The sequence below is a fragment of the Apteryx mantelli genome, chromosome 22 (genome assembly GCF_036417845.1).
Source record: "Apteryx mantelli isolate bAptMan1 chromosome 22, bAptMan1.hap1, whole genome shotgun sequence".
In the NCBI taxonomy this organism is placed as follows: Eukaryota; Metazoa; Chordata; class Aves; order Apterygiformes; family Apterygidae; genus Apteryx; species Apteryx mantelli.
Window position 1 is genome coordinate 11,472,562 of NC_089999.1, and position 20,384 is coordinate 11,492,945.

Genomic DNA, 20,384 nt, shown 5'->3' on the forward strand with positions numbered 1-20,384 from the left:
CTTGCATGGTCTGCTGTTCAGATTACAGTTCTGCCAAATACGATGCAAGCAGCAGTAAACTAGTCCTTCCAAAACTGCCCTAAACAAGAAGGAAGTACCTCATTCTGTTTGCAGATAATCAGTGGTCTTATGACTAACTTCTTTAACTGGCTGGAGACTTCTGCCAGAGCAGTTGCTGCTCAGGAGGTCTTTGCATGAAGTTAAATACCATCACTGACTTCATTAGGCCCATCATAAGGGGCCTTGTTCATCTAATGCAGCACACATAATATGAAGGCTAGCCTTAATTGTTGGGGAATGTCTGCAGAAATATTAAGTAAAACCAGGCTGAATTGGTAGTATAGCTTAAGCATAAGCGAGCTCCGTTGTGGAAAGTAAGCATTCCAAACTTCGTTCCATAGGAAACTGGGAAGAACTGGTGAAATATCTCCAGATGGCACGCAAGAAGGCCCGGGAGTCATACGTGGAAACAGAATTGATCTTTGCTCTTGCTAAAACAAACCGTCTAGCAGAGCTAGAGGAGTTTATCAATGGACCCAACAATGCACATATCCAACAAGTGAGTGAGACTGATTCTCTGTTTTCCTGAATCACTACAGCAGAATCCTTAGGCTTTGCCAATCAAGGGATGTTGGGACCTCCATGTCTTTGAATATGCATATCTTGGGCCTTAAAGACATTATCAAAATGAAAATGGCTTGAACTGTACACATTTTAGGTAAGTCTGACTGAAAAGCTGCAGCAATAACTTGGTTATGCTCTCCTGTAGGTTGGTGATCGCTGTTATGATGAAAAGATGTATGAAGCAGCTAAGCTCTTGTACAACAATGTGTCCAACTTTGGCCGTTTAGCCTCAACTTTAGTTCACCTAGGTGAATACCAGGCAGCTGTGGATGGTGCTCGGAAAGCAAACAGTACTCGCACGTGGAAAGAGGTAAATTTACTGCTTGAATAGGTTAAGATAATTCAAAGTGCTAACCTTCTCAGAAACTGTTTTATAAGCTGTAATGCAATTGTCAAATTTTAGGTCTGCTTTGCTTGTGTTGATGGAAAAGAGTTCCGCCTGGCCCAGATGTGCGGACTTCATATTGTAGTGCACGCAGATGAATTGGAAGAGTTAATCAACTACTACCAGGTAATTAAGCTGACTCCTATTGCACAGTTAAAGCTAGATTTTCTAGTGGCAACTCTGCCCAAAACTGGAAATCTGCTTGGGGGCCAGGTTGTTTCCTAACGTGAAACTTCTCTAACTGTATGTATCTCTTAGGATCGTGGCTACTTTGAGGAGCTCATAACTATGTTGGAAGCAGCACTTGGACTTGAGCGAGCACATATGGGAATGTTTACAGAACTAGCAATTCTCTACTCCAAATTCAAGCCACAGAAGATGAGGGAACACTTGGAACTGTTCTGGTCCAGAGTCAACATACCAAAGGTGAAAGACCTCAGACCTGTTAAACTTGAAACTTAAAATGCATCTGTCTGGATTGTGTGCACGCTAGCTTTTGCAATAGCAGCTCCTGAAGTTAGTAGTAGTACTAAAGGTTGAGCAACGATGGACACTGATAGCCATGTATATTAACTGGAGTTTCTAATATGCCTTTTGCTTAGGTTCTGAGAGCTGCAGAACAAGCACATCTCTGGGCTGAACTGGTGTTCTTGTATGATAAGTATGAAGAATATGATAATGCTATAATCACAATGATGAATCACCCAACAGATGCCTGGAAAGAAGGACAGTTCAAAGATATCATCACTAAGGTATTACTTTTGGGATGAAAGGAGGTAAATTTCTTGATATGTGCACTTCAGCTTTTCACCTTCACTAGTAGCCAGTTTAGAATTCTTCCAAGTTCTTTATAGTGCCACATAATTCCCAAACAAGTCAACTACCAGTAACTTCTAAGACAACTATGAGTCTCAGGTGTGTGGCTCAGTAGTGCCAGGAATATCTAAGGTTAGGTCCATGTTTCATCACTATTCCTCTACAATCGAGCTCCTGCTCTAAATGTACATCCTTACTTTTCCTCTAGGTGGCCAATGTGGAGCTGTATTACAAGGCAGTTCAATTCTATTTGGAATTTAAACCTCTGTTGCTCAATGATCTGCTGATGGTATTGTCCCCTCGGCTTGACCACACTCGTGCTGTCACCTTCTTCACAAAGGTAACTGTTCCAATATCCAGATTAAAGGAAAGGGTTGCAATTGGAAAAGCACTGAGCTGTAGTAGTGCTTTAAAACGCTCAGCATCCTCCCAGTGGGGCAGCTAAATAGCTACAAGACCTCTGTAACAAGTTATCTTGACTTAATCTGTCAACCTGTTTTCTTGAAGGTTAAACAGCTACCACTGGTTAAGCCTTACTTGCGCTCAGTTCAGAATCACAACAACAAATCAGTGAATGAGTCCCTGAACAACCTCTTCATTATTGAAGAAGACTACCAGGTATGTCTTGTCTTGAAACAGTAAAATACTCTAATGGCTATCAACTAGCATGTTGTATTATGCTTATTACGTGCTTCATAATAATAGCAGCTGTTCCTGAGCTTCAGACAGTTTACTGAGGCTTGCTTCTGAGTCAGTATTAACCTAATATTCCAGGTCTACCTTTCAGATCTAGAAACATAAGTTTCTGTTTAGTTTCCAGTAGATTCTACCTGCTTGTTGTTAACTTACGTTCCCTAAGTATTTGTTCTTTGCTGCTTCAATCTGAACTAGGAGCAACTAGCAAGTGATTAAGGGGAGAACTGTCAGTGGCTTTCTAGGAGCTTTTTGGGCCATTCCTACTGGGGACAGACTGGCTACTTTTGTTATGAGTGCAAAATCCAACTCTTGTTGAAAACAAACAGTGGGTACTAAGGAAAGAACTTAATAGGCTGAACAGTTATGATGTCTAGCTATTCTAGTATTTGCATAGCTAGCATAACAGGGATTCAGTCTCTGATCCTCTGCAATCACTATTGAAAAGTACTGACTGGAATGCACTAAACTCCATGTGTGTGTCAAACACTACCTTCTCCAAAGAGCTAGATCTCTCTGCAGGGCTGCTAGAATACTTTATCCTGCGAGGAGTAGGAACACAGAACTAAAACACTAAAATGTTGATATCCCTGAGAGCACAATTTTGTGTGTGAGGTGTGAATGACTTTGTTCTACTTAACTCAGGCTCTTAGGACTTCTATAGATGCTTATGACAACTTCGACAACATTTCCCTTGCTCAACGTTTGGAGAAGCATGAACTGATAGAATTCCGAAGAATTGCTGCATATCTCTTCAAAGGAAACAACCGCTGGAAACAGAGTGTAGAACTCTGCAAGAAAGACAGATTGTATAAGGTAAGACCACTACACAGGTCTGGTTTAGCATAGTTAGCCTGTTTGGAGCCTTTCAACTGACTACAGACGCTCAAATGTGGAATCCCTTGGCTTGCTAGTCAAGCTGCATCTCTTTGGATACTGCTAGGTGGTGCCTGTTGCTAATCCAGAAAACTAGCTGTGGAGTGGTGGTAGATGGAAAGATTTCTTGGAAACAAGTTATGGAATGTCTCCACTCTACTATGTCAGTAATTGATTGCAGCTTACCTGGTCCATGTCAGTGAATGTACTTGTGGCACCTGAGGCTAAACAGACTGTTCTGTTGTAGGATGCAATGCAGTACGCTTCAGAATCCAAAGATACAGAGTTGGCAGAAGAATTGCTGCAGTGGTTCTTGCAGGAGAACAAGAAAGAATGTTTTGGTGCTTGTCTCTTCACCTGCTATGACCTCCTAAGGCCAGATGTTGTTCTGGAAACGGCATGGAGGCACAACATCATGGACTTTGCCATGCCCTACTTTATTCAGGTCATGAAGGAATACCTGACCAAGGTAAGAGCAGGGGCTTCTCCAACACTGAAAGCTCATAAGTCACTGTGGTGTATGCCTTGAGACTGTCTGCTTGCTACTAACATTGATATGGGCTTTGTCAAATGTCTGTCTGTCCATGTCCACACTTACTTTCAGTCCATCTGGGGAGAGACTTCGCCCTCTAAGAGACTGAAACATTTGCAGACTCCACCCTATCTACCAGTTGCAGAATCTGCATCAGTAGTATTTGCCTGACCATGGGCAGTGTCTTAAAGTAGTTTTAGGATTCAGGCTGTTCATCATATGCCATGTCAGTCAGGAATCCCAAATGGCAACAAGCTCTAACTAAATTCCAGATTGTATACTAAATAGCTTTATAGCTAGATCTTGAGTTAACTTGGTCTGCTGTGCACTTAACTCTAAAATGTGGCCCTGATAATTAGTGCCATTAAGTATCTCTGACTTGGTTTTCATTTCAAGTCTTTTCAGGATGGGAAAGTACTTGGTAACTCTGACAGACCTGAACTGAATTTGTAGAAGTTGAATTTCAACTGTCATTCTCAAGATTTGCCCAGCTGAAGCTTTTAGCATATCTTCCAATGAAATAGTGTAAATTCCTTAATGATCAACACTCTTTCCATGATAAATTAAAAGTTAAACTTGATGCCTGAGTCGATGAAGGCTATAGTGCTTGTTTTCTAGGAGACTTGCTTGGTCGTGACTCCTAAAGATAGGACTACTCTGTAGTCCTACAGCGATCTGCTATCCTTAAATACTGTATTTTGGGGGAGGTTGGGAACTGTCTAAGCAATGGCATTGCTTGTCAGGTATGCCTGATGTATCAAGCTAATGCTAGGCCTCTCTTGGAACTAGTAGTCCTGGAGTAGGATTCTGAAAGATTAAAACTTCAAGATCTACCAAAAGACTAGCATGTAACTTTAGCTTAGTTAATGAAATCAATGCAGTAAGACATAGTGTAATAACAAGCAGAGCTGCCTTTCTAAAGCAGATACTTCTGGTGTATCTTTGTTTTTACTCTCCTGTACCTTAATTATTTCTTCCCTGACGCTTTTGTTTCTACCTTTTATATGCTAAATATGGAATTTGATTTTTCTAAGCTGCACCTTCTGAATTCCTTTGCAGGTTGATGCAATAAAGGAAAAGGTGAAAGTTGATTCTTGTTTTCCATCTTTAAGTCTGGAGGACTAAGTCTAAGGATTCTGCATGAGTTTTTTCCTTCCTATGTTTACTACACTGCTGCTACTGCTTTTCCCCCAAAGAAAATACCACTAAAGCATATGCAAATTGTTTAACTCTACAAGTAGCTAGAGCTGTAGGACAAAAGTAGATTCATTTGCTACTAATAAGCTAATAGATCCTTCAGGAAGGGTATACAGGTGATCAGTTGGATCACAGTCAACGTAGTGTTGAAAGGATACACAAGCGCTACTATTTGACAGCCAATCTGACTGGAAGAATCTCCTGTAATAAGGAATAACTAAGTCTTAGACCACTTTCTGAACCATAAATCAATATGGCGTTTGCTGGTAGAAGGACTGTGATCCAGTTTCTGATCCCTTGACTGTTACTAATGTGTGCTGACTGTAGGCAGTATAGCTACTAGCTGCTTCAGAAGAGACTCTTCCTCATTCAGGTGTCCAGTTCTTATGGTGCTAGTCTAATCCACATGGTGCTCTAGTTCACATAGTAACTTAAAACTTCAGCTATTAGACCAAGTCTGTGGTACTCTTCCCTGTAGCAAATTTCTTGTAGTTGTGCAAAAAAAGACTGCCTTCCAAGCTCTTCAGCTTCATTAAACTTCTCTTGCTACTTCTTTAAAAAATAAAGTGGTAATGCTTATTGCTTTTCTGAGGCTACTCTGATACTTGCCTTTTGCTATGCAATTTTGACCTTCCTAAGGGCAATCTCTAAGGCTTCTGTCCATCTGTTTCTGTATAAATACCATCCCAATTCTTGTTAGAACAGAGATCAGCCCTAGTGTAAGTTTTCCATTAATGTGGTTGAGCAAAGGGCAAACAAACTGACACAGGGCTTCAAGATGGACTAAATGCAAACTGCCTCTTGGTGACAAGATGTCTGTAAATACACCACTGGAACTCAAGGCTAACCTGATTAAAATGCATAGTGTAAGGTCCTTCAGCAGCTAGTAAGTGAGGCAGTAAGAAAGCGTGTGTGTGAAAAAAGGTAATTGAACTGCAGTGTTTGCATAAACTACGCATGTGTAGCAGTCATTGCAATTACATCCCACTATTCCTTAAGCTATGAGGCATTGCTGTGGGCTGCGTGTGGTTTTTTGGGGGGAGCCTGTATGGCAGTCATCTTCAGACCTCACTCTTGCTTCAGTACTTTTGCCTCTTTTTCATGCACACATAACACAATAACATTGAATGCATGTTACTTTTTCCTCTGCAGCTTATTGCAGTCCCTGTGGAAAAGCCTTTAAAAAAATCTTGCTACAAGTGTGTAGGGTGCTGAACCTGGTGTAAGAACCATCCTGCAGACTGGTTACAGTAACAAGCTCAAGTTTGTAAATATTCATGTAGCTCTGAGGGGAGGCATCAAAACTGGGTCAGAAATGCCTCAAGTGTCCTGGGCTGGAGGCTTTCTAGGTGTGTGTAAACCAAATGCCTTTGCTTAGTAGCAAACTCTGCACATTCTCCTTGGATCTGCATCTCTAAACTTGTGCTTCAGTGTTCAGTGTGTTGTTGTTTGAGCTAAAGCGCAGTTCTCAGCACAGCGTCCAGAAATGAGTCTTTAAAGCACTGGCATACAGTCCTGTGGATTTTGACAGCAGCAAGCCAGATACTGGTATGAGGCAGCCCAAGGGCTCACCCTGGAAGCCCAGAGAATGAACGGACTCCTAAAGCTCAGGACTTGTGCCACTTCCTGGATTTATGCCTCTATTTGAGGTTACAAATTAACAGGTGTATGGAACACAATCATTTAACTTGCAACTAAATGAAGGAAAGCTGTTAGCAAATATCTGCAGGCAGTGCTAATATAGCATAGTTAGGCTGAAAACTGTTCAACTCATGGAGGTTGGTATAGATGAATAAGTAATGCTGACCCTGTGTAAGTACAGGAAATCTGTCTTCAAACTTACTTTATAAAGGGCACAAACGACATCAAAGACTAATCTGGTTTGTGAGTTGTTTTTCTGTCTTACAAAGTAATTGGCATGATTGTCTCTGACTTTATATTAAATCTTATCTCCCAGGTAAAATATCAATACCTAATTTTTGTGATTTAGTTTCAGGGCTGGTCTCAGACTGTAAAAATGCTGAGTTTCCATGGATCTGTTTTAGTGGCGATGCTACACTACAGAACAAGTTTCTTCTCTTGCCTTTCTGTAGGGGTGGGCTAACAAGTAAAATTGCATTTGCTGTGCAGCAGAGTGAAGATGGTTAGTCTTGTCCTGTTACTGTGTATTAGACTTAAGCTGAGTTTTTGTGGGTTTAGGCTGACTGCCACACAGTTCTAGAGTGGGGGGAGAGAAAAAAGCAAGTCTTATACACATGCATTCTCTGCATTTGAACTTAAATTGCATGAGTGAATGGGTTTGGAAAGTGAAATCTTGAGGCTCAAGTGACATGTCGGATGCTATTGCAGTCTGCTGTGTACAAATACCAACTTCAGATTACTCTGCCTCAGTATTCTATTCAAGGAAACTTCTCCAGGTCTGGACATTATCTTGGGAATTGCTCCAAAACCAAAGGCCTCCAACTGACATTGGGTTGAAATTTGAGTTCATGTCTTAAAACTGTTGGTTTGAAGCAGTTGGAGCACCAGTGATTCTGTTGAACTGATGAGCTTACTGGTGTCAAAGTAGCTCTAGTCCAGTATGGGATCTTCAAAAAACTTCAGCCTGGAGTGAGCTTTCAAAGATGTTCCACAAATCCCTCAGTTAGGGATTTCTTCTCAGGAAATGGACAGTCTTGACTGCACCAGTATCAACATTGCTACTTGAATTGATCTTAACTTGTAAATGGTCTCCTTTTTCTTTATGGGTGTTAACATACCACTAAGGCTTTTCCACTTCTCTGCCATGAATAAGTATCTTTTTTTAGAAGAGTTGTCTTAACTGTTGATCTTGCTTCCAGGTGGATAAACTGGATGCATCAGAGTCTTTGAGAAAGGAAGAGGAGCAAGCTACAGAAACACAACCTATTGTTTATGGTAATATCTTAGTTCACGTGTTGTCAGAAACACATTTAGCTTGTATGGAGAAGTGTTGGTTTACATGTTTTTGCCCAAGAAAGTCCCCTGGGAATGGTAGCTATCCTTCTTATGAAATCAAGTCTTAAGGGAACGTATTGTAAAATACTAAGTAAAGCGCAGCTCTGATCCTTCTGCTAAGGTTGGATAGGGACTACAGGCTTTAAGACTGCCCTAGCACACTAAGGAAAACCCTTCTAAAGGAAAGGAGATACAGTAGCTGTACCATTTCAGTCTTACTAGAAGTGTATATTTGGATCTTGTTCCATATACATTATTTCCATCCTGGGTGTTTCCTTCATATTCAGCTTATTTTTCTCTTAATTCTAGTAAGAATTACAAATATGACTTGCGTCCAGTGGTAAAGAAGTCTACAGTGTACAGGTGGCATCTGTTTAGTCAACACACCCCAAAAACAGTGCAATAATTGTGGAGTTCGTCCATAAAGCTGTTGGGTGTGATGATTTTGAGGTTTGTCTCTGAATATTCTGATAAGTAATCACATCTACACTGTCTCCAAAGCAGAAGTCTCATAGCTGACAGCTGTCTTTATGTGGACTTAATATAGTTAATATGCTTGAATTGCAATTATAAGGCTGAAAAATCTAGTCTGGATACCATGTCTTGACTTAATGTGCTATGCAAACTATTTGGACTGTTTTATTGAGGTGTCTTGAATAGCTGAAAATTGGGTATTTGCCAAGGACTTAATTTTCCAGAATGAACTATTCCATTGTAGCAAATGTGGCTTATGAGAATGCTTTAGAATGCGTTTCTGTGCTTTAGGGCTGAAGTCAATCTGCATAAGGCACACTGTAACACAGGACTCCAGCCTTAAACCATGCTGAGTCACTAACCTAATTGGAATAGGAAATGCTAATCAAGAAACAAACCGATTCTGGGACCGAGCAAGCCCAATGCCTGAGGAAAAGGAAGCTTTTCCCTTCTTTCTCCTCCCCAATATTCTAAGAAACTAAACTACTTGCCCATAGTTTCAAGAATCTGTCGGTGTCCGTATACTTCATAGCATACTATCTGAAGCCATACATTCTGCTTTTGAGGTCTTACCTTCTGGGAAATGCTCATTCTGGCTGCTGAGGACCCTAAGCCAGGTCAGAAGGGAGTAACTGTTGAATGTACAACTGCCTATAGAGAAGCTGTAAGAATTCTGCTGACTGAATTCTTGGTACCTAAGAATAAAGATGGAACTGTTGTGTCTTCCAGGTCAGCCACAACTAATGTTGACAGCAGGACCCAGTGTTGCAGTTCCTCCACAAGCACCTTTTGGCTATGGCTACACTGCACCTCCCTATGGGCAACCTCAGCCTGGCTTTGGGTACAGCATGTAAGGTGCAGTGCAAGTCAGTCTGGAGCTAGCATATTTTCTTACTGAAACTCCACCGTCCCTCCCCGCTTTAACTCATAACAGGGAAAAGCAAGAGTTCTGCCTCGTGTTCTTGTAACCTTTATTTCATGAAGGACTGTTTTTTCTAGCGCAAACTATTTGAATCACTTATGTTAAATCTTTTTCACATTCCATGTCATTTAGACTTTACGTTAAAAGGGGAATAGTTTAAACAACTTTGTTCAAGTGGGCTTTTGCAGGACTGCTTATTACCATTAAGTCTATTGTGAAGATTCTGATTTGCACTCTATAGTGTTAAACTCTAATATTGAATCTTAAGTTCATTGTATGTGAGCAGCTTACAGTATGTACTGTCTATTCTAAATGCATTTAAGTCTCACTGTATATTCGGAGAAAGCTAAAGCGAAGATACTTGTATTTGACCTCGCAAGACCGCTGACAAGAGACAACACTAATCAGCATATCCTTCCCTGGTTGGATTGCATAGCTCTAAAAATTAAAAATGCGTACAGACAACCTTGCCTGACTTCAAATGAGTAAAGTTTTTTCCTTAACCTATGCAGGTTTCTCCAGTTATGCATATAGAAAATGCTAGTGTCTTTTTGCTCACTCCATATGTAACAGATGACCTTATGTTGTGCTGTATCCTGTGCTTTTGTGGGACATTCCATTCAGGAACAGAGCACCATGATTCCAATCTGTGTATTTACTAACCCTGCCCTGAGGTTTGTGTATGTTGGATATTGTGGTGTTTTAGATCACTGTTTTGAGTGTACAGAAGAGAGAATTCAAGCATATTGCTGTTCAGTTTTGTTTGTGCAATTTGAAATTACGCAATTTAAAAATAAATTACTGGACTGTGGACATGCTGCATAGTGGTAGCTTCACTTTACTGTCTTCAAAAAGGACCTTCCAACTCAAACCAAGTATTACAGTGCTGGTAGTATGAGACATCCAAGTGCATATATTCAAGGGGATGAGGGGCCATTAGAACAGCAGAAATGGAGAAACCAGGAGAGGTGTCTTGCACTGAGGGGACAATTCAAGGAAAATATGTGATGCTTTTTCTATAGAAAGATTATGCCAGACAGAAAAAAAAATAGCACTTTTCAATAGTTGGCTGCCTTGTGGTCAACTACAGCATCTATGACCAGATGATAAATTAGGATTGTAGTAGGGTGTGTCAGTTAAATTGAGATCATGTTCTAGGTGTGTAAGTTGCCTTAAATATATTTAGCTTCAAATAAAAATGACTTAAATGTTTGTCTATGAATACTGTCATATTTGAGTGTAACAAATATTACAGGACTGTCCATAATGGTTACAGAGGCTTTCTTAACCAGGAGCCATCTTCAATGACAGGTTCCAGCTTTGCAGCTGAATCCCCTTTCTGCTTGCTCACGGGGGCTCCACACTTGTATTATGTGATCCTGGCAGTGGAGCACTGCAGCAGTTCAATGTGTAATGGTGGCTGTAGGCATCTAGCTGGGGCCTAACCTGCCACAGGTCTATCTAAGGTTGCTTTTCCAAAATGAGCTGTAGTACCTAGAACTGGAGTAGGAAGCGCCAAATGTTCTCTGAGGCTGTGGACTCAGACCTTCCTATAGCTGACAGGGAAGAGGGCTAGGTGTGATCTTAACTGATCAAGATCTTTGCAGATGGTGGCCCTCCTTGAGGAAGGCAGATGGCTGCTGACCTGTGGCAGGCGTGTCAAGAGCTATTTTTCTTTCCACTCTAAACAGAGGCCAAACCACCATGCCCTTCTACCTGGGCTAAGCTGACTGCAGGATACTAATGCTACTCCCCCCTCCCTTAATCTCCATGGAGACTCTGGTCACTAATTCAATTACACTGATCAAACGTTTAACTTGCAATCTCATTTTTTGCAGGAGTGAGCTAGAGCAAGAGCCTGCAGGGAGTAGTGTCAGTCTTCATAAGATCTTGAGTCTGAATAAAAGGTGCAATGTAAAAATTCCCTCTCTACTCTTTGTGTGTAGAACAGTTGCATTTCAACACACACCCCCTACCTCCAGTATTCAGTCTGGGTCCGTACATTTGGCTGACAAAGCTTTAAGGCAATTCTTAGTACACAGTTGTGTTCCCATGAACTGTGTTGTAAGAGAGGACAAAAGGAAGACTTGGCTGAGAGGCTGTAAAACAAGTGACTACAATAGCAGAATTCTTTTAAATTTCTTTAAAAATTTTTTTTGTTGTTGTTACAAAACTATATTAGCAATAGGAACACAGGTGCAACTTGCCTCTTACAGTAGCAGAGCTAAAATGGAGCTGCAAGAGTAGCATCTACCCATCAGAAAATAAGCCCGTAAACAGCCCTGACGGTGTACATCAGGGTGAGCTGAACTCTGTCCAGTAACTTCTATGTTTGAGTGTTTCTTTGAACCCCAAAGGACCAAAGTAGAACAGGATGCAGGTTGGTTCCTACATGACAAGCTGTTCATATGTATGGGTAACTCCCTATACCATTATCTAAATGGTAATATGGACCTGCTTGCAAACTTCTGCAAATACAGTAGCTACATGAGCGCATCCAGAAGGGGGCATGGCTTACTCCTTCCCTCAAGAATTATTTACTGGTTCTTAACCACAGGCTATAACTCTAGTTAAACTTGTTCAGTCTCATGCTGGTTACATGCTATTGCATCAGTTACCATATTAGCAACTGTTTGTGTAGGTAGTAAGTTAGCTCCATCTATCCCCATTTGTACAGCACAATTCTTAACTGCTTTAGCAGCTAACCTTTTTTGGGTTAAAGAATGCATCTCTTCAAAAAAATCCTCATGCAAGGCAGAGGGAGAGCCTCTCATTATTAGCTCATTAGGGAGAAAGTCACTTACACTCCCCTAATATTTCTATTCAGCCAGTAAACCAGACAGTGTAAGATCCCTAATCAATTACACAATACAAAAAAATCAGGTTCCTTCTTCGTACAGGTAGTAACATCCTGCAAGTTCTACTTTTCTCAACCTCAGGCCTAGCATTTTCTTTCCCACTTCAGAGAGCAATATAGAAGCTAGAGAAACCTATGAATGACATTAATATTAAACTTTGCAAACTTATATTTTACAACAAGTGGTTTTACTCAAAAGGCATACTTTATTTATACTGAGAGCATCTGGAAAAAAAATGCAAACTTGGATTTTATTCTTTTGGTACTCATGTATACTGTTACATTCACATTTCTTTGGTCCCTAGTTTAGAAGAGTTTTAGATGACCAGAAACTTTATCTATTATATCAGCTGGTCCTGGTCCAATCCCAAGGACTGTCTGGGAGCCTGGCGCTATTTGAGTACGACCTGCATCTTGTATTAAACTCACAGTCAGTCCTAGCTGTTTAGCGTCAGCAAGGAGCTGGATGAGAGTCTCTTCATCAGGAGCCTTGAGCACCACCTTAGGTTGTCCGCAGTACTCCCACTGCTTAAGGAGTTCAGGATTTCTTCTTTGAACTTGCTTGTAGGCAGAAACAGCAGCATGGGAACACTGTGCGGCTACTTTACCCTTTCCCATCTTCAGATCGTTACGGACGATCAGCACCATCTTGAACTCCCCAGACTCTCCCATGATGTTAGCTTTGCTCCCCAGCTCATTTGGGGCCGCAGTCATTCTGGTTTTGGGCTGTTTTAGGAGTCTACCGCGAATGCCCCATCCCAGGCACACTCCACATGCAACTCCAGCAATGATACTGAGGAGATCGGGCTTGGAGAGATAATCCATAGTGATGGATTTTGGAGACTGAAAGGGGGAAAAAAAGACAAAGTTTATACTCTCTAGAGTTTTTCAACTTCTGAAAGTGAGATTCTGAGGTCTGAAGTTCTGAGAGTACCTGGTTATTTATAAACAGGCAAAAATTGTTAAAAAAGAACTATTCCAAATTCATGCATTGAGAAAGGATGCTCAGACACAGCTTTGGTGCATGAGGCCTTTTCCAGCTTTCACACTGACAGATTTAATTTCTACCCACAAAAATGCCGCTGGCGGTGATGCGTCATCCTACCAGCAATGCTCCTACTTAGCAATTTCAAGTAGAACTAAGAAAAAAAAACCCCACGTTTTACATGAAAGCGACACCCAGACTAGCGAGAGAAGCAGTAAAACAGATTTTTAAAGTCAATGCCCCAAATCAGCGTTCGTGCCAGTGACGCAACCCCCCCCCCCCCACGCCGTGCCCGGACCAGCGCGGGGGAGCGGCGGTGGCGGGGCCGCCCCCCCCCAGGCCCTGGGGAGCCTCCGACACCCCCGGGAGCCCTGGGGAAGAGCCGATGCCCCCCCGACGCCCCCCCCAGGCCCTGGGGAGCCGCCGATGCCCCCCGACCCCCCCGGGGAGCCGCTAAGTCCCCCCGGGGCCTTGGGGAGCCGCCGAGGCCCCCCGACCTCCCCCCCCGAAGCCCCGGGGAGCCCCTGACACCCCCACCGGGGCCCCGGGACGCCGCCGAGCCCCCCCCGATCCCTCCCGGGCCCCGGGGAGCCCCTGACTCCCCCCACCTGGGCTCGCGCCCCTCAGGCCGCTGCTGCCCCGCGAACGCCGGCACCGCCCGCCCTGCCCGGCATCCGTCGCCCGGCGATGACATCACGCAGTCACGTGTGCACAAGGAGCGGGAAAGCGGGAGGGGGAGGGGGGGGGAAACGGCTTCAGTCAGGCGCGGCCGCGGCGGGCGGGGCAGGCGCGCGGGAAGTGACGCACGCCGGCAGGCGGGCTCGCCCCGCCCCCACTTCCGGGTTGGCCCGGGCCCAGCGGGAGCAGCCGGAGCGGAGCGCGGTGAGTGCAGCGCCGCGGGTCGGGCCGTGCCGCGCCGCGCCGCGCCGGGCGACGCGGGGGCTTCCCGGGCGGGCGGTGAGGGGGTGCCGCGCCCGCCGCCCCCTTAGCGGGCCTCGCACCGGCTCCCCGCATCCCCGATCCCCAAAGCCCCTCAGGGCCGCCCGAGCCGGGGGTCACGTAGCGCCCCCCCCTCCCCGTCTCCATGGCGACGGGCCGGGCCGGGCCGGGCCGGGGCTGCGTGTGGAGGGTTCCCGGGCGGCGGCGGTGGCGGCGCTGGCGAGGTGCAGGCGGGCGCGGGGGGCTCGGCGGGGCCGTCGCTGCCTTGCTCCCGGTTCATCTCCCCACCACCACCGGAGCCTCGGTTTCCTCGGGGCGCTGCGAGTCAGATTGGGCAAAACCCTGGAAACCGCGTGCGAGGGAGGGAATTGCCCTGTTCCGGCCCGAGGGACCGTGACTGATGACACAGTGAGAAATTAATCCTCCTAGCAGCCACGGGTCAGGCGCCTGCGGCCGCCGCCTGCTTCTCCGCTAGAAACGTGTCCTGCTCTCCGCGCTGGGCTGCTGACTGCATCCTCTGCATCGCGCCTGCTGTCCTAATGACCAGCTGCCTGTGGCTCGTCCTGCGGGCTTGGGTGGTTAGGCCCAAATCCGTGAAGATGCTAAGTGTCTTGTTTCTGTCGATTGAAGTTAAACGTCTCAGTTCGTTTATGTATCTTGATCTTAATTTTCTCGGCAGTGTCATTTAGTGATTACAGAAGGTAATAAAGCAATAAGACTCCTGTCTTGTTCCAGTTTTGCTGCTTGGATATTTGATAAGTCATTTAGGTCAGTTAAGGGAAGGGATAAGAAATTGTTTGACAGTGGCAGTTTACCTATAAAGTACTGTGAATGCAGGTTATCTGTTTCGAAGTGCGCAAGTAAAACTTCGGGGTTCTCTCCTGTCCTTGTTTTCTCTCCTATATGCGACGATGCTTACCAACAAGCGGGTATCCTGGTTTAGTTACCATTAATAATATGGGTTGCGCACTTTGAGGTGGAGGGGGGTGTGATATTACTCTTTTATACCTTGAAGCATAGTAATTTTGTTTGAGCTGTGGCTTTTGGCCCTGTTTTACTGTTAGGACTTCTGCTCACCTGAGGTTGTTTAACTCCACTTCTTGCCAAATAGACCTACTGGGGTTCTCCCACTATGTGCCATCTTATTTTCTGATAGCATAGGAAATATAAGCTCTTTTTAATTTACCCTTTTAAAAGGGCTACATAACGTCACTCCTCTTTCTTTCAATGCATTGTTTCTGCAGCATGAGATGGACTCTTCTGCTCCTTACTAGTCATAAGTGACAGTTGCTAGGATTGTTTCATCTCATGTTTTTAGATGAGCTTGAAAAAACATGTTTCTAGTTGTGCAATGGGAGATGAGCACCACTTACTAATCTGAGCTAAGCTTCTTGTCCTAGTTAGCAGCTGAAGTCAATAGTACTTGTAATTTTTGTGGGAAAGGATAGGAGGGACTTTCTAGCTTTTAAGTGTGAGGCAGCAATGAGAAAGGTGAGTATACTGAAGCAAGCATTGGCTTCTAAGTTGAAATGACTGCACTATTTCCACTTTAAAGCTTTTCTATTTCTTGTGGTTGTGGGATGTATCTTTTGAATCTGTCATAACTATTTCTAATTGCATCTTGTGAATGCCTCTCGCTAGAATGTTCTGTGTAATTAATGCATATTTAGAGATCTGCTCTCATTTCTTAATGAGTATCGGGGGAAAAATGTGTTGTGTCAGCTGCTTTTTTTAACAAATATATTGGTGTGTGGTGGAACCTTAGTGTCCTGTTCCTAATCAACGGATGTGTTTTGGGTTGTTTTCGACTTCAGAATAGACAGCATTAGTGGGGAGCACTGCCATTTGATTTTGTTTAAACCCTCGATAGCTTGGCTATTCTAGTCTATCACTAATGGTTCATAGGTTTCTTCTTTAGCCACCAGGAATGTAAGCGCACTTTTTCTTCTCATTTGGGAGTCAAGGATTTTGAATTGGCCTCTTGTTCTCATCTGGACAGACTTCTGGTGTGTAGTAGGACTAGGCCAGTCTTTTTCTGGTATGATTATGACAAGAAACAAATTATTATCTGGAAGTTAGAACTTTAGCTTCTGGTACCTGTGGAGAAGTGTTAGCTGGCTGGACTTTGCCATTCTGCAAGAACGAAGGGCACAGCCTCGAAGCTCTTGCAACACTTAGCTTTTTGTATTGCTGTAGCAGGTTGGAACCACAGTCATGGGGCAGCACCTTGCTGGTTTGGTGTTGCACTTTCCAGATGGACCCAGGAGACGCTAAGATGTTGTTTGTGAGGCAGGCAATTGTTCAGCATATTTCAAGCTTGTTGAAAGAATATTCTTCTCTTCTACAAGACGCTAGCTTTGCCTCTGTGATTCACCTTGTAGGGACAGGGTATTCTCATTGAATGGCTAAGGTGGCTCCAGGCTGTCATAGCATAACCTGCATTGGTTGAACTTAGAGACTGGTAACATCTCTGAAGAGGAGAGAAAAAGTCTCAAGTGGCAGCAGGAGAATGTTTTGGCTCCTGTTTTCTGAGGGGTCTGTTAGGCACTTCTGTTCCTTCCCTTTTATTTACACCATATCTCAGAAGTAGCTCCTCTTATGGAAGTAGCACTCTGGCTTTAACAGCTGGGCAGGCTCAAGCATCTTCTTGCAGGGGAAACTGTCTCCACCACTGAGAAAGATAGGGTAGAGCCAAAGTTCTTACCAAATCTGCCCTCTTTGCCAACCGCTGGAGGAGTCAGAGGTGGTGGTCCTTAAGGCTGTGATTATACTCTTGCTTTTGCTAACTCTGGGCTCATTTCTGGTTACATTTTACCTGGCTTCTTCTGGGCAGTATGTGTTGTCATCCTGCAACAATTCCTGTGATGTTTCTTTCCTCTGTGTCTTTTGGAAGTGCAGGGAAGCTGACGGTGGTGAGTTTGACTGCCACCTTCTGAACGCCTAATGCAGTCAGCTGTAGGACAAACACTAATCTTGGCAGGTCGTATGTGCATGAATTGCAGTATAACCCTCTGAAACTGGGATGTGAAAGATACCGTGTCTGTTCAGTCACCTGAATATTAAGTTATGTTCTTCTTCCTACGTTGCGTTGCACCTCTCTCCAAAGCCCTTCTCTCTGCTTATATCAGTCTTTCCGAGTCACCAGTCTTGAGGAGAGGGCTTCTTGGACATACTCAACCAGCCCTCACCAAGAGGTACCTTACTGTGGCAGCCATCAGTGCTGTGCATAAGTACTTGTCACTAAATCCCCGTTTGAGAGAGGACATGAAGTACAGAAGGAGCTCTTTGTAATTCTGTCTAATTAAAAATCTGTCTGGATATAGTTGTGTTGAAGTTAGTGCAGCAGCACAGAAGGAACACTGAGGACGTCTCCTCAGGTCACCCTCTCAGAAGCGTGTGTCACCCTCTGTGATAATCTAGAAGTGGTTTTCTCAGCAGCCTGCTGAGTGTTGTCACAGTCAACAGAGGAGCCGTCTCATTCTGTGATCTGCATCCCAGGGTGGTTGCAAAATTGATCTGTGACCTGCTCTGAGGCACGATATGCCACAGTATTCATAGTCCCAGCTATTTTAATTTCCTGTCTTCTATTTAAACCTTTTTCTTTTGGAAGTTTCAGCAAGAGATCACCACAAAGGCCTGCACACCCTGAATTTTGTCTTCCCTGTCATCTTCTGTACGTTTTCATCCATACATTGTGTACCGACTCTGCTGTGCTATCATAGCACCTGATTTTAGACAAATTCGTGTGTCACCTGAGAGAATGCACTAGAGAGAACAGTTTGATATATATGGCTTTAATGGCAGGATCAGAACTTTTAGTAACCTCAAAAGAAAAATGCACAGCTTCCCTGAAGCTAATGTGACAACAACATTAAATCATTCTTTCCTAAAGGGCGTCCCAAAGTCTTTTTGGAAAACAAATTTTAACTCTAAATTGTAGGATGACTGTTTTGAAACTGTGTCTAAGAATTGGAAAATAGGTCTGGTGTACTGAGGCATAACCCACAAAATGGAAGCCTATGGTCTTTAACTAAATTACTTGCCCTTTCCTTTGAGGGATTAAACTATTTTAGTTAGAAAAACATTTTTAGTATGAGGATAAGTGTGCTCATGTCAAAGTTACCCATTATAGATATATCTATGGAGATTTTGAACGTCTTTCAGATGTGTCCTAATTTATTTTAATTGCATGCCTCCCATGAGTGTTAAAGAACTGGAAAAAATCAAGCAGTTACTTTTTATATTTTCTGTGGCTTTTAGGAAAGTTATTAACCTTCAAGTTAGGGTCTGTGTCAGTTTTGTGTCATGTGATGAACGGTATTATCTTACTCCATAGGGACAGGAGGTTTGGAAGAGCAGTCACTTTGGTCTTGAATGTCTACAGAGCTGAGGATATAGTTGTCTGTTCCATTGGTGTCAAATACGGAAGAAGTAGCGAAGAGTGAAATAGCAGTACGGAGCCGAAAGGGTATGTAATGTTTCACTTCAAGACTGATCTCCTCCTTTACCTAAACATGTTCATATACAGAAGATCTTTGGCTTTTGAAGGAAAGTGCTCTCAAAACTCTTACTTTGCCAAGAAACTGTTAATTCATTCCCTGTGTAAATTGTTGCCTCTGTAGGGTATTTGATATCCATAACAAAACTGTATCACAGATGTGTAAAGCTCTCTGGTATAGTGCCATCACTTATACACCTGTGAAAGCCTGGCTTTTATTCTTTTGCTGTCTTTATTGTAAATGAAGAACAGTGATGTGCAGGGAAAGGAAGGAATGGCGCTATCAGAAAAGTTGAGGAGAAGGAAGTAGCAGGATCTGGACAGGGTTGGGGTAAGCAGTGATGAGAATTAGCGATTCTAACAATGTCTGGGAAAGCAGTGAGATCCTTAAAGTAGTTTAACAGCTTCCTTGGCATTCCAGCACAATGGAGAAGACTCCTCAAAAAATCCTTAGTGCAGAACATGCGCCCAGTCTGCTCCCTTGGTAAGAGTGCAAGCACCCAACTGCACTGTCTTAAAGCTGGTTCGTTTTAGGTAAGTGCCAACACAAGGTGCTTCAGCAGCCCCCCCAGAACCGCAGAAAGGAAAGACTTTTTATCCTCTTCTCTGATTACAGACTACAGAAATTGCAGTGCTGAATTTTGTTATGTTCTGATGCTCTAATAGCTTGTTATAGTTTATTTCGCTTACGCTGTGAAGTGCCAGCCACAGTTATGATAGGCCTTTTTGTTGGCCAGTTTACATTTTGACTAGCAATAATTGTCTCTTTATGCTTAATGTTATGGATTGCGCTAATCTGAATAGTGTTTTGTGGGCTATTTGTTCAGCCTTACAAAGAAGCTCTTGTGTGAGCACAGCTCTAACAAGTGATCTAAGCGACTCTGATATGAAAAATAACAAAGTTGTTTTCCTCGTTCTTTTGTTGTAAATAGTTTATGTTTGCTGGTACACAGTGTGTTAGGCAAATCTCATTTTAGGTATGGACTGCATGTCTTTTTCCATGTTCTAAGAAGTGTGGGTCTGTTTGGCCACTGGAATTCAGTTTCCTCTGGTGACCCCTCTCAGACCTGGAGTAGAGTTGAGGATGTGGACTCAGCTAACCAAGGAGAGCTGTCCATTTTGGGTCAGTCTCCTGCTCCAGTAATGTGTTAATCTCTATGTGGAATCATCGGTACAAGACTGGTGATTCTGATAGGCTTCAAACAGGGCAGAAAGCTCGGCTTGTTGGATGCATATCCTCCCACTTCTTATACTAAGATGTTTAAAGTCTAGTCAGACTTTGGTAAACCAAGAAGTTCTTTCTGAAACAAGTAAGGAGTCAATGTCTGAATTGCAGCCCTTTCAGACTCGCCCTGTGATAAGCACTGAATCTCCTTGTCAACCATGTTCTTAAATATGAGTTTGTAGAGCTTTTCTGCAGAGTGGATGAACTTTGGGACCTTCTTAAAAAGTATTCACCCTACACTAGTGTGCAAGGAGATTATTTATCTGATGTGCTGTAAACATTGGCTTGTGTACTTGAGGTAGCGCTATGCAAAGCTAATCCCAGATTAGTGCCTTTCCAAGCAGGCAGGGTAAAACTGGCTGTGCTAGCGGAGCTTGCAAAAGCT

At 43.5% G+C, this 20,384-nt stretch overlaps 3 protein-coding genes across 9 annotated transcripts in view; 2 read left to right on the plus strand and 1 right to left on the minus strand.

The window, feature by feature from the left end:
- Window positions 1-10,707, plus strand: part of CLTC (clathrin heavy chain) — a 35,234-nt gene extending 24,527 nt beyond the window's left edge. For 2 of the 3 annotated variants that reach the window (XM_067309714.1, XM_067309716.1), the window contains 12 exons: window positions 402-559; window positions 770-934; window positions 1,028-1,135; window positions 1,268-1,435; window positions 1,612-1,761; window positions 2,034-2,165; window positions 2,333-2,443; window positions 3,164-3,334; window positions 3,642-3,863; window positions 4,986-5,006; window positions 7,964-8,039; window positions 9,303-10,707. In XM_067309714.1, the coding sequence (XP_067165815.1) occupies window positions 402-559; window positions 770-934; window positions 1,028-1,135; window positions 1,268-1,435; window positions 1,612-1,761; window positions 2,034-2,165; window positions 2,333-2,443; window positions 3,164-3,334; window positions 3,642-3,863; window positions 4,986-5,006; window positions 7,964-8,039; window positions 9,303-9,427 (1,607 nt within the window). In that variant the 3' untranslated portion in view covers window positions 9,428-10,707. The remainder of the gene's footprint in view (window positions 1-401; window positions 560-769; window positions 935-1,027; window positions 1,136-1,267; window positions 1,436-1,611; window positions 1,762-2,033; window positions 2,166-2,332; window positions 2,444-3,163; window positions 3,335-3,641; window positions 3,864-4,985; window positions 5,007-7,963; window positions 8,040-9,302) is intronic. The other variant, XM_067309715.1, reaches the window with a different exon arrangement.
- Window positions 10,708-12,535: 1,828 nt separating this feature from the next.
- Window positions 12,536-14,048, minus strand: PTRH2 (peptidyl-tRNA hydrolase 2). Its single transcript, XM_067309557.1, has 2 exons — window positions 13,946-14,048; window positions 12,536-13,195 (listed from the first exon to the last, which is right to left on the minus strand). Exon 2 carries the CDS (start codon window positions 13,175-13,177, stop codon window positions 12,659-12,661), a length of 519 nt encoding a protein of 172 aa, XP_067165658.1. The 5' UTR covers window positions 13,178-13,195; window positions 13,946-14,048; the 3' UTR covers window positions 12,536-12,658.
- A 128-nt stretch (window positions 14,049-14,176) lies between these two features.
- The window catches only part of VMP1 (vacuole membrane protein 1), a 69,639-nt gene continuing 63,431 nt past the window's right edge, over window positions 14,177-20,384 (plus strand). For 2 of the 5 annotated variants that reach the window (XM_067309454.1, XM_067309456.1), the window contains exons 1-2: window positions 14,177-14,219; window positions 18,613-18,744. The gene's annotated coding sequence lies outside the window, so the exon portion shown is untranslated. Of the gene's footprint in view, window positions 14,220-18,612; window positions 18,745-19,290; window positions 19,309-20,384 lie in introns of those variants that run through there. The other 3 variants (XM_067309455.1, XM_067309459.1, XM_067309457.1) reach the window with 3 other exon arrangements.